This window comes from Delphinapterus leucas, chromosome 11 (assembly GCF_059928025.1).
Source record: "Delphinapterus leucas isolate spDelLeu-1000000601 "Yukka" chromosome 11, BTC_Dleu_Yukka2, whole genome shotgun sequence".
Classification (NCBI taxonomy): domain Eukaryota; kingdom Metazoa; phylum Chordata; class Mammalia; order Artiodactyla; family Monodontidae; genus Delphinapterus; species Delphinapterus leucas.
In genome coordinates this window covers 91,175,293-91,187,411 of record NC_143139.1, presented here as the reverse complement: position 1 = coordinate 91,187,411, position 12,119 = coordinate 91,175,293, and the positions used below count along the sequence as shown (strand labels likewise).

At 54.7% G+C, this 12,119-nt stretch overlaps 1 protein-coding gene across 1 annotated transcript; it reads left to right on the top strand.

Annotated features, from left to right (window-relative positions):
- Positions 1-431: 431 nt before the first annotated feature.
- On the top strand, positions 432-11,035 carry TXN2 (thioredoxin 2). The gene is made up of 4 exons (XM_022599966.3): positions 432-625; positions 1,103-1,365; positions 3,201-3,324; positions 10,136-11,035. The coding sequence occupies exons 2-4, from the start codon at positions 1,103-1,105 to the stop codon at positions 10,247-10,249; spliced, it is 501 nt and encodes a 166-aa protein (XP_022455674.1). The 5' UTR covers positions 432-625; the 3' UTR covers positions 10,250-11,035.
- Positions 11,036-12,119: the final 1,084 nt, after the last annotated feature.

Here is a 12,119-nt window from a genome sequence, read left to right as displayed (position 1 = left end):
CCAGCAGTCCGAAGAGACAAGCTTGAGGAGCCTGGGTGGAGGACAAGCCCAGCCATTTATGTCACGTATTGGGAAACAGAAGCCCCCAGGGGCATGGTGACTTGCCCGAAACCACGAGGTTATACAGTCGCAAGTGACAGACAATGGCCACAAAGCGTCCTCTTGTTGCTCCGAAGCCGCACTGAGACAATGAGACGAAGTGGTGCGATGCTGACTGACATATACCGCAACGAGAGTTTGCAAACTCCTGAACCAGCCCTCCCTCCCGCCCTTCTTCTCCAACTAGTACCTCCCTGTCGCTCCCTCCTCCTTCCCCTCCTCTTCCGGACCCTCCTCTGGGGCCCGCCTGCCTCTTCCGGTCCCTCCCCCTGAGGACCCGCCCCTCTCGCCGGTCCCTTCCCTAAGGGCCTACCCTCTTCCGGTCTCTCCCTCCAACAGCCCTTCTCTTCCGATTCCTAACTGAGGCTTCGCCCCCGCCTCCCGTCACGTTGCAGAAAGGCTTGCTCTAGGTAGCCTGTCCCCGGAAGTGACGCTTAAGGCCCTCCCCTGAGGAAGTGACAACAGGAGTGCCCTTGACCGGTGGGGAGGTCCGCGCTGTGCATGCCTCCGCTCTCGCTGCAGGGAGGTAGGAGGCCCGTGGGGGTGGCGCGAGGTGGTGTCAAGGCGGCTGAGGCACTCTGCTGGCGCGCTCCTGTGCGGGCCGGCGGCCGAGCGGACAGAGACCTTGGGCTGGGGGAACTGCTATCCGGGGAGCCGGGGTCCCTGGTGGCGTCCAGTTCCTTCCACACACACGTTCCTCCTTTTTTAGTTCCCCCCTCCTACCCCTTGCCTCTTCGTTCCTCCTTGAATTGTTGCGGTTCCTCTTTCCTGATCCTTTGACAGCCACCCCCTTTGTCCTAAATTTCCCATTAAAACACTTTGAAAAAAAGTAATCGATAGAGTAAGGACTTCTCAGACCGCGTGGGTTCCAACGTTGATTCTCATTTAATAATTGGGTTATTTTGGACATGTCACGATTTACCTGAGCCTCGGAGTTTCCCATATACATCTCTTTTAATGGTGTATTGACTGCCCCTACTCTTCCTGTCTCTTCCCCTCACAGATGGCTCAGCGGCTTCTCCTGAGGAGGTTCCTGGCCTCCGTAATCTGCAGGGAGCCCTCTCAGAGTCGGTGGGCGCCCCGTGCGTCCAGGGCCCTGCAGACCCCACAGCACAGTCCCAATAACCTGACAGTAACACCCAGCCAAGCCCGGTCAATATACACCACCAGAGTCTGTACAACGACCTTTAACATCCAGGATGGACCAGACTTTCAAGACCGAGTTGTCAACAGTGAGACACCAGTGGTTGTGGATTTCCATGCACAGTGAGTCCTGGGAGTTGGCAGAAGACTGGGGTATCACTTGTTCAGCTGTTTGTTTATTGAGAGCCTGCTATGTCTCAGTACTACATTTGATTCTTCTCATACGTAGACTCATTCCAAAGATTGATGAAACCCAATCCCTTCTCTCAAAGATTAAGTATGGTTTGGCAGGAGACAAACTAGTAAACAGTCTTCAGAACTCACTGTGATTGGTGCTGCGAAACACTTATGTTGTGTATCTCACTGCCCGAATGGCCCCGGTCATCTTCAGCTTGGACCAAAGCAGGAAAAATACGACTCCAGCATCATGTGGCTTCTGGTGTATACCAGTTCCTGGCCCGTTAGAGAGTTGATTTTATTTTAACATCTTGCCACCTAACCTGGGAAGGGCTGGCAAAAAGTTATCAGTGCCACCGCAGTGGTGCCCAGGCATGCAGGGGATGGGCAGGAGTTTCTTTCCAGTGCTGTGTGAGTTTGTTTTAGGGATATTTAAATGTCTGTGGCCTTCTGATTGTTGGCCTGGCCTTATTCATTTCCGGACCTTTGAGGCCTGGCTAGACGCCTGACTCCAAAACTACTGGACAAACCCCTCAGAATGGGGCATCCTGAAAGAAGCCAGAGTTAGAAGTTGGAAGGCCTTTTGCGCAAACCAAACCACTGACAAATTCTTTTGCTTTCTTTCCCATTCTTTCTCTGACTCACCGTGTTGCCTTGGGCGGGCCATGTGGTGTCCTTCTGCCTCCCTCTCTTCACTTTGATAGGAGATAAGGTCTTGCAGACTGGGTTTTTAGGTGTTGTGAGTTCATTAAAATCTCTGAATGCAGAGGGTTTAAAGGCTGAGAATAAAATAGGAGTCACCAGTCGGGGGTTCGTGAAAGGCAGAGCTGTCCTGCCCTCCTGGTCTGATGAGCATACCGGAGAAGGCTTCTAAAATGGATGAAAAGTGGGGTGATGCCTTATCTTCTTCCCCAAAAAGGAAGCAGGGGGTGAGTTTGTTCATTCAGTGCCAGGCACTGTCCTTAGTGGCACGTACTTAGAGGTGACAGTCTAGGCTTACCATCTAGAGGGCAACACCTGTGTTAGTGCAGTGACGGCAGTTGACACAGGGCCTGGGGGATCACAGAGTAACCTGGGGCTAAAAGAAGACACTTGGAACACAACCTTGGATGCAGTCCCAGACCTTGCACAAGTCTCGTAACTTGTTTGGGCCTCAGTTTCTTAGGAAGACGTTTTCTTTTCCTTTGCAGGGTTGAGGGTTCTGTGTAGTAAAAGCTGAGAAGGTCCTGGCACAGTGGCTGGCAGTCGTAGATACTCCCTAGCTACTGGTTTCCGTTCCCTTAGTTCCGAGTCCGTGAGGTGTTTGAAGTAACTCTGCAGCTTACAAAGCATATTTATCCACATTGCCTTAATTGATTTCTCATCGTAGCTTCTAGATCCAGAGTCTCACTTTCAAATGAGGAAACTGAAGCTTCACAACAGTCAGCTGGTTGGCAGGAGCCTGTCTTTGAACCTAAACCTTTTAACTTCAAATCCCGTGTTCATCTGTATGACAGGGTATTTCTTTTAGATACAGTGAAATACGTGAAATAACCTTTCTGAGAGTCTTAGGATGAGGCCCGTGGTTTAGAAATCCAGGACCTGTAAAAATTCCCCAGTTGCAGAGTCTCCTGGAGTTACCTGGCATGTCAGCATTACAGGTTGATATACAAACACAGTAAGCAGAGATGATGAGGCCAGACAGTCCCTCGGAAAGATGTGGGTCAAGGGAAGGTCCTGGGAAACCGTAGATTGATTGGCGAGCGCTTTTGTGACGGGATGCTTCTCCTTCCCCTTCCGAGGTGGTGTGGTCCCTGCAAGATCCTGGGGCCAAGGTTAGAGAAGGTGGTGGCCAAGCAGCATGGAAAGGTGGTGATGGCCAAGGTGGATATTGACGACCACACAGACCTCGCCATAGAGTATGAGGTATGTTTCGGCAGGGGATGGCCGCAGGGCAACTGGTGTGGGGATGCTTGGGGCCACAGGATAGCTGGAGACGTCTTGGGGGCCACCAGGAAGTCAGTAAGGGGGTGTCTTGATTCTTTCTAGAGATCTCAGGGGTTCAGAGCACTTCAGATGTGACTCCCTTGGTCCTCTGAGCCTCCTGTCTCTCTTCACCACCTTTAGGCAGTGGGATGTGTGAGCCCAAACACCAGGTTTTTCTCGGAATCTTGGGAAGTTGATGCCCTCCCTCATTCATGGATTCATCCATCTGTGAGCCCTACGGCGTGCCAGGCGTACATGATTCTGGCGCAACTCAGATGAGCTCCTTGTCCCCGGGGTTGGGGTGGGGGAGTAAAGGGGATGGGGAATGTGTCACGGTAGAGGGACCCTCTGAGCAGAGCCGTGAAGGATGCACGGAGAAGGCAGGGCCGAGAGCACAGCAAGCACAGAGACATGAGCTGTTGCCTGCCTGACTGGCTTGTGCACTCCTTCAGCAGACATGTGTTCAGAGTCCCTTCAAGGCCAGGGCCGTTACTCGGTGGTGAGGATGTGGTAGTGAACACAGCTGGCAGAATCCCTGCCTTTGTGGAGCCTACGTGCTAGTAGTTTAGAATGGGCATCCACAGACTTGTTCTCTAAAGGACAGGTGGCACACGTTTGAGGCTTTGCGGGGCATTGGTCTCTGTTGCAATACTCACCTGTCTTGTAGCACGCGAGCAGCCCTAGAAAGTATCTAAACAAATGGGCGTGGCCGTGTGCGGGTAAAACTTCATTTACGGAAACAGGCAGCGGGCAGCAGGTTTGGCCTGTGGGCCACTGATCCCTGCTTTAGATAATAAGTGCCGTGGAGAAAAAGAAATCAGGAAGGGGGGGTGGGAGTGCCGGGCACAGGGCTGGGGAGGGTTTCCGTTTTCAAAGGGTGGGCTAGGGAAGGCCTCACTGAGAAGCTGACAGCTGAGCAAAGACCTGGAGGGAGTAAGGACCGAACCATGCCGCTCTTCGGAAGAGCGATCCAGTGGAGCAGACATCCTTTGCAAAGGCCCTGAGGTCAGGGTCTCACGCGTTTGCACACAGAACATCAGGGCCTGTGTGCCTGGAGCAGAGCTTGCCAGAGGAAGAGGGGCAGGAGATGCGTGGGATGCGGAGCGTCCTCTGGGCCTCGGAGGCCACTTTGTAGTTGGAGAAAGGGGAGCGGTCCCTTGTGGCTGGATGGCCACGGTGAAGGGCCGAGCAAGCGGTGAGAGGACAGCCAGCTGGGAAGGCCGACTGCCGCCCAATTGGAAGGGGCCTGGATGGCATTATCCCGGAGCCAGGGTCACCCCTGGTGGCCTGTGGGCCACATCTGGCTCACTAGCTTGATTGGTCTGGCCCTCGAAGTGTTTTTGTTTTTTTTTTTAAATGCTGAATCAGATGCTGTCATTTAAAACTCAGAAGATTTTACGGGAACATCCAGATCTCTGGTTCTCTTGAAACGTCTAGATCTGGCCAGAGTGAACCCTCATCCCTCCCTGGTAATAAGTGACGGAAAGAGGTGGCATCTCTCTTTCTCAGAGTTTGGAAGTCCAGGTTCGACTCTCTCTAGACCAGGCAAAGTAGAGATGCCCATCCTCCAGCCAGTCCCTGTGGCAGGAAAGGGATGGGGGCGGGGGTGAGAATAGGCTGGCTGCCCTCGGAGCTGGGGCTGGGGGTGGTCACTCAAAGGAAAAGCCGGCTGCGCTGACCAGAGGCAAAGGAAAAAGATGCTGGGCAGGCAGAGCCACAGACGACGACTGCAGGTGGTTGGGGGGTATTACCAAAGTAAGACTATCCATGGCACTGGGTGACCAGGGGCCGCTTACAAGGGCTCGAGGGAAGCAATGAATTGTACTTTTTTTGTTGTTGTTTTCAAAAGCTCTCCCACTGATTGCCCAGTCAAGGGGGTACTTGTCTGACCATTTAGGGGCCCCTAGCTTTCACTGCTTGCCCCTCCCTCCCCCAGAGACCCACGGCAGCTGTGGGAGTGAGGGTGTGGTCTTCTGGTGTGAGCTTAGGGCTGGAGTTTCTGGGCACCCCAGGGTGATGGGCAGGCTCCAGGCTCCCTTCCTCCTGAGCTTCAGCTTCAGCCTCAGGCAGTGGAACTTAGGCCAACACATCCTGAGCACCGACCGTGTCCCAGCAACTGTAGTAGCTGTAAGGATACAAAAAAGAATAACCCAGTTCCTCCAGCTGTGGCCACACGGGTGGTGAGAATCCCCAAGACCACCCCACCTGCATTCCAGCGAGCCTGCATGCCAGGTGATGTATGGCCAGGCCCTGAAGCCCTGTGGTTAAGCCTGGGAAGTGTGAGGTGGGGGAGAGGTCCTCTTGTAGGGTCTTCTCCCTCCGTCCACTGTCCACATAGTACGGCGTCATATAGAAATTCCTCAAGGCTGCTGGGCCCACGTCCCCTGGACCCGGCCTCCTGGTTTTGCCAGGTCCTGGGCTGATGTCATTGCAGGGTTTAGGAAGCTCCAGTGGGGATTCTTCCTGACCCCTCCCCGACCCCTTTCCTTCCTTCCTTCCTTCCTTCACACCTGTTGTTTTGAAGAGAGTCTGAGGAAGAAGTTTCAGCTAAGAGATCCATAGTACCTCCTGGGACAGCTTCCTCCAAAGCCTGAAGGCCTTTTCCGAATGGTGGATGGACTTGGAGAAACTGCTTTAAGTTATTCAGGGAATATAATTCTTCCCAAGCTCTCCTGCCACCCCCAAGCCCAGCACACACCCTCAGGGTGAGTCTCCCTCCTCACACAGGTTCCTCTTCCCCCCCCCCACACTCTATGCTTCAGTCAACTGTCCACCCTAGAATTTCACCACCTCCCAAAGGAGAGGGAAGGGAAAGTGGCCCGGGGCCTTGGGGTGCCCCCCCCCACTCTGCACCGCTTGGCTTGGCGGAGTGAAGAGCTCTCTGCTCCCCGTCGCCTCAGGTCCTCTGCTGGGTGCCCCCCAGTCGTTCAGACCCTGGGGAGAGAGCGGATCGGGCTGCGGACCTTCATGCTTTCTTCTGGGGCTTCTGCTGCTCGCCTTACACTTGGAGTTTCATCCTTTTATTTCTCATCTTACAGAGAATGCCCTTTAAACAACATTATAAAAACAACCAAGCAGCAATAATCTTAGCATAGAAACAAACCACTGTCAATATTTGGGGTACCTCATTTGAATTTTTTATTTGAATTTTTAATGGTCCATATGTCCTCATAGACAGTTCATTGAATAGTATGTCAGTATTATTGAGATAACACATAGCTGGAATGCACAGTACTTCCGCCATTACCATATCCCCTTATTTTGAAAGTTTTCTAAATCGGCACTTCCAAACACGAGTGTGAGCCGGGCTAGTGTTAAAATCAGATTATGGTACAGTGGGTCCGAGATCCTGCATTTCCAGCAAGCTTCCAGGTGATGCCGCTGCTGGGAGTCCAGGGCCCAACATCGAGGAGCAAAAGCCCTGAAGCTCTGGGCCGGCCTTCTAGGGGAGGTGCCGTCAGCGAGTGGGTTTGGACAAGTGGATAATGACACGTATCCACCGTTACCGTCTCACACAGAAGAGTTTCACCATCCTAAAATCCTCTCTGATTGACCTTTTCCTCCCTTCTCCGCCTGAACTCCTGGCAACCACTGATCTTTTTACTATCTCCGTAGTTTTGCCTTCTCCAGGATGTTATATAGTTGGATTCGATTCTTTCAGTAATAGTTTTTCCAAGAACCCTCCTGTATCCAAAAGCTCTACAAAGCATTTGGCCTTTCTCATTTGAAGCATGAAATCCTTTTAATGCTTCCCCACACATCCCTCCCTGCCCTGCTGGGACTCAATGTTTTTATCTCCAATCCCTTGCTCTTGGGCCGAGGTATAACGTAGTTTGATGTCACGACAGCAACGTCACACAGATCTTGTTTCAAATTCCAGCCCTATCGCTTAGTCACTCAGCCTTTGAGCCTCAGTCTTCTCATCTGTAAAATGAGCCCACGTTGAGGCAGGAGTTGATGAGCCAGCACACACAAATGGTCCGGGTTGTCCCTGACACGTAAAAAGCACCAGTATGTGGCTGCCGGGGTGACAGTGACCTTTTCCATTGTGTTCTGCAATTGGCTGAGGAGGAGGTCACCAGTCTCCTGTGACAACTAGCACTGTGCCTGTCCGCCTGTCCCTCGGGAGGTCCTTTGCATTTCACAAATGGAGGAAATTGGGGTGAGACGGGAGAAGACCAGGCAGGGACACCAAGCTCAGTGGCAATGTGGGCTGGGAGGCTGCAGGTGGGTGGGAAGACACACACGCATACCCCTACGCCTCCCGGGGCCTTCAGCCAAGCATGGAAGCCTCCAGGTGGCTTCACGAGCAGGAGCTCAGCGCATCTTAGCGCATCTTTTCATCTCTTCTCCGGCCTCTTGGTTCCCTCAGTGGCACCAGAATTGAGAGGGGAGCTGAATTCTCGCTCCACCGCGATCCCCTTACACTTACATTGCCTTTCCAGAAGAATGTGCCAGGGACCTATGCACTTCCATTTAAGGCAGTCTTTACAAGCACCAGCCCTTCCAGATTTGTGAACCAGACTCAGGGTCAGCAAAGCCACATCCTCCTCCTTGGGGGTAAGGGAAGTCCAGTCACAGCCCAGGTATCCCTGAAGTGTCCTAGAAAATCCAGCTTCTCGCAGGCCCATGACTCGTGTGTGTGTGTGTGTGTGTGTGTGTCTGTCTGTCTGTCTGTATATCTAGGCTCAAACCTCAAAGAGCTCCCTTGATCAGCAATGACTAGATTTTGGTTGTCATGAAAATACAGTTGCAGTGTGTCTGCTATACACCCAACTACAGCATGGTCTGTGCGTGTGTAAGCACACGTGTGAGTTTACACAAATGTGATTGTAAAGGGAATCATCTAGAATTCTGGAGAAGAACTGAGTCTACTCCAAGCTACCTCAGTGAGCACAGCGTCCTGTTTAGAGGGGGACGGTAAAAACAATTAGACCACTGCTCAGACATTGAGATACGGTTTTACCTCAGTTAAAGAAGCACAGGACAGCATGGGATCCAGCATGGGCGAAGTGGAGCAAGTTCGTGCCTGAGCCTTGGGCCTCAGTTCAGAGCTGCCGGATGTGAGGCCGCTGCCTCCACAGACCAGTAGAGGGCGCAGGAGACTGCATGTGCGGGCCCGGGGGCTCCTCCAGGGACTGCATCCTGGAAAGACCCCTTCTGGGCCTGCAGACGGGGCAGCCATGTGCTCGGCCTTGCACTTCGTGCTATCACACGTGCCAGGGGCGCGAAGGACGGAGCCAGTGGTGGCGCCATGAGCAGGGGCACGTGTGGTGGTCAGCCCACCACCAGATGGGTCTGCCTGCACATTGCGTCTGGGAAGCATGTCAGCTGCCACCAACAGCAGCCCCAGGACAGCCCTTGAGGGCACCTGAAGGCACTAACAGGGACAGGGACTCTTGTCATCTTACCTGTTGTGTTTGTCCCCAAAGCCCGTTAGAAGAGAGGTGCACAGCCTGCCACATACTGAGACTGGGCCGGTCGGGCCCGCGCTTCTGTTTTGTAACTGACATATGCACATTCAGAACGTTCCAAATCTTAGCTCTGGCTTCCCAGGGTGACTCATGGGCAGGACAGCACTCAGGACACGTGAAGAACTGGTACGTTTGTAGAAATCGCTGTTGTTACTTTGTAGTTAACTTGTATGTTAGAAAAGTCTGTGTTTATTTTGTTCTGTTTATATAGTTTTTTCAAATGCCAACAGTGCCAGGTGAGGAGGCCAGGCAGCAGTATGCGCGATGCCAGAGCAGGTCTTGGGCCTCATTTACATACCGCGTGATCTGTACAGGTCCTCTGGGGGAGCTTGAGAAAATGCTTCACAGGCCAAGAATGTCCAACCCCCCTAATAAATAAATTTAGGTTCACAAGGCTGAGCCCCTCCTCCCACACTGCCCAGTGCGAGTCATTGAATTTCTGGAGCCCGTTAACCATCTGGCGTGGAGCTGAAAGAGGTTGCGCGGGGCCCTGGGTTTTCCTTTTGTGACGTGCCCTCTGTGGGCTTCATTTGTTGAGTGCCCACTGTGTGCCGGGCACCGTGCCAAGTGCAGGGCGCTGTGCTGAGACTTTGCAGAGACTCGCCCGTTCAGCCGCTGTGCCCGCTACTGTAAGCCCGGGTGGCATCTCCATTTGCCGACGAGAACACTGACGCTTCGAGCGATGAAATGGCTCGCCCAGAATGGCCTGAGATTGGCTCAGCCGGCCCCAGAGCCTGAGTTCCTGACCACTCAGCTTTATATCCGAATCTTTAATCCTGTCCTAGACCTGCACCATAGAAACTCATCCCCATTTCACACAAGAGGGCGCCAAGGCTCTGAAGTTGGCGTGACCCGGCCAAGGCGCCCAGCTAATGAGTGGCAAGGCCAGGATTCCGATTCTCCTGGTCCCCGTGTGCCAGGCCGCCCCTCGGGGCAGTTCTCTTAGCCCCTCAGCTCCTCCCTGCCCACAGCTCTGGCCTGCAGCTGCACGGGTTATTTTAATCTCTCCTGTCATTCCAGCCAAACCACTGGGACAGTGAGTCAGGCACACAGTTGGGGGAGGAAGGGTACTGCTGGGAGCCCACAGTGGAAAAGTTTCTCCAGGGGCGGACCTGCAGGCCCTGCCGTACCCCTGCGCAAAGGGAAGGGGGCCCACCCGTGGCTTTGGGCAGTCACTGCCCTGCATGAACCACCAGCCCTCTCCCCACAGCTTGGGAATAATGGTCAAGAAGAGCTCACCTCTGAGTGACTTGGCCTCCTTTGTCCCCTCCACCTAGGTGTCAGCTGTGCCCACCGTGCTGGCCATCAAGAATGGAGACGTGGTGGACAAGTTTGTGGGCATCAAGGATGAGGACCAGCTGGAGGCCTTCCTGAAGAAGCTGATTGGCTGACAAGCAGGGAAGCGTCCTGACTGCCCCTGCCCGCCTGGGCCCCGTGTTCCCGTGGGGACCCCGATAGCACTCACAGCCCTTCTGTGCTGGCCCTTCCCGCCTCCTCCCTCTGTCTGGCCCCCGTGGGCCCGTGCTTTGGAGACCAGGCCTCCAAACACAGGAGCCTCAAGTGCTCCCAACCCGGCTGACCGCCAGGGTGGCTGCCCAAGGAGCAGTGCCACCGCCGAGCTGGGACAGACGTCTCCCCACCCATTCTCTGTCTGCTCCCTCTAGGGCTGGTCGCCACGCTTCCAGGTTGCAGGGACAGAGTCCCGGGGCCAGCCTGCAGTAACGGCTTGGTCTCCCTGCTCCCTTCTGATCTGAACCCTGGTGCCTGGCTCATCTGCCTCCTGCATTTTTCTTTCTTGCTGCCGTTTTGTACAAAGAAGAAGAAGGAAAAAAGAAACCCAAACAAGTGAGAGTAATATACATAATTCCCTCATTTTGTGTAGGTCTGTAATAAAGAACTTTATGTGGTCCCGTCTACCTCCCGCTGTGAAGAACAGACCCTGGGCCCTGCACTAGCTTACCGTGTCCACCCCCCACCCCCACCCCCCAAAGAGCCACCTCCCTCTTTCCTCCCAGGCGCCGGGGCAGCAGACGTGTGTTGGGCTGGGGGCATCCTGCAAACCCTTGCCTCTGAAAGGCTCGAGACACTACCCTCCTTTACCATCATCTGGCCCTTCGGTTCTCCAAGCAGGAGACTTCACGGAAAGAACTGGACCAATAAAACTAGGGTTTGCACTATCGACGGCTTCCATTCTGTCTGGGCCCTGGGAGCACCGTGGCCCCTTCCCAGGCTCTGCCCCTGTTTTCTCCTCTGACTCCCACAACCCTCTTGCCCTCGACCAGCCCCTCCTGTGACTAATACCGGTTTCAGTGGTGGCCACCGTTCTGAAGACGCCTTTACATACAAGTAAGGCAGAGGGGTGTCTGTCGTCCCCGTTATGCAGATGAGGACAGAGGCTGTCAGGGCACAGAACCCAGGTGTCTACCCAGAGCTGGTTGCCTCTGCAGCCTGAGCTCTTATAACTGATCCTCGGGGGGCCTCTTCTGCTGACGGGCCCACACTCCTGCAGAAGCCTGGCCTGCCCCTCTCCCCACCCCGGCCCATTGGGAGGTGGGCTGTCCTTCCTGTGTGTGTGCGCACAGGAACTCCAAGGCCTCGGGGCCAGGCTCTCTGCCCCTTCTTGTTCCCAGCCCCGCCTTGGCCCGTGGAGGAGGGTGTCGGGCACACCAGGCTTACCAGCTGGGAAAGCCCACCCCTCTTCTTCCTCATGTGGCCAAGCTGCCCTTTGGCTCACTTGCCCAGCTCAGATGCCCGCTCGCTGGGTGCCAGGCGGCAGGGGTATCCCGGCACCCTTCCCTTTGGCCCTGGGGTGCTGTGTGCACTCTTCTCAGTGTCCTTGGTGTCCCTATTGGAACTGCCTGTGTTACCGCAGGGTCTTTGAGCCTTGGGAAGGCTGCTGTGACTGGCGCCAGAGGGCGGAGTTGGCTCAGAAGCAGGGCCTGTGGCCTCTGGAAGGCCGCAGGCCTGGGATCTGTCACGGGCATGTGGGAGGGAAGTAAACCAGCAACTGGTATTCGTGGAGAAAGGCCAAGAGCTGTGTGTAAGATGAATAAGAACAGCCAGTGCGCAGAGGGCACTTCCTGGGTGCCAGGCCCTGTTCTAAGCACCGCCCCCCCGGCAGCCCCACAAGGCAAGCACTGATCATCGCTCCCGTTCACGCACGAGACCCACTCAGGGAGGGTGGGGACGTTGTCCAAGACACGAAGTCCCCAGGCACCTGGGCTGGCCCTGCGCCTGCACCTCCCCCGCCGCCTTACAGAA

Bases quoted from the DNA above. Each gene is read 5' to 3' on its own strand.
- TXN2 (XM_022599966.3), top strand. From the start codon at position 1,103: ATGGCTCAGCGGCTTCTCCTGAGGAGGTTCCTGGCCTCCGTAATCTGC. The intron at 1,366-3,200 runs GTGAGTCCTGGG...TCCCCTTCCGAG, and splicing joins GTTGTGGATTTCCATGCACA to GTGGTGTGGTCCCTGCAAGA. The intron at 3,325-10,135 runs GTATGTTTCGGC...CCCTCCACCTAG, and splicing joins ACCTCGCCATAGAGTATGAG to GTGTCAGCTGTGCCCACCGT.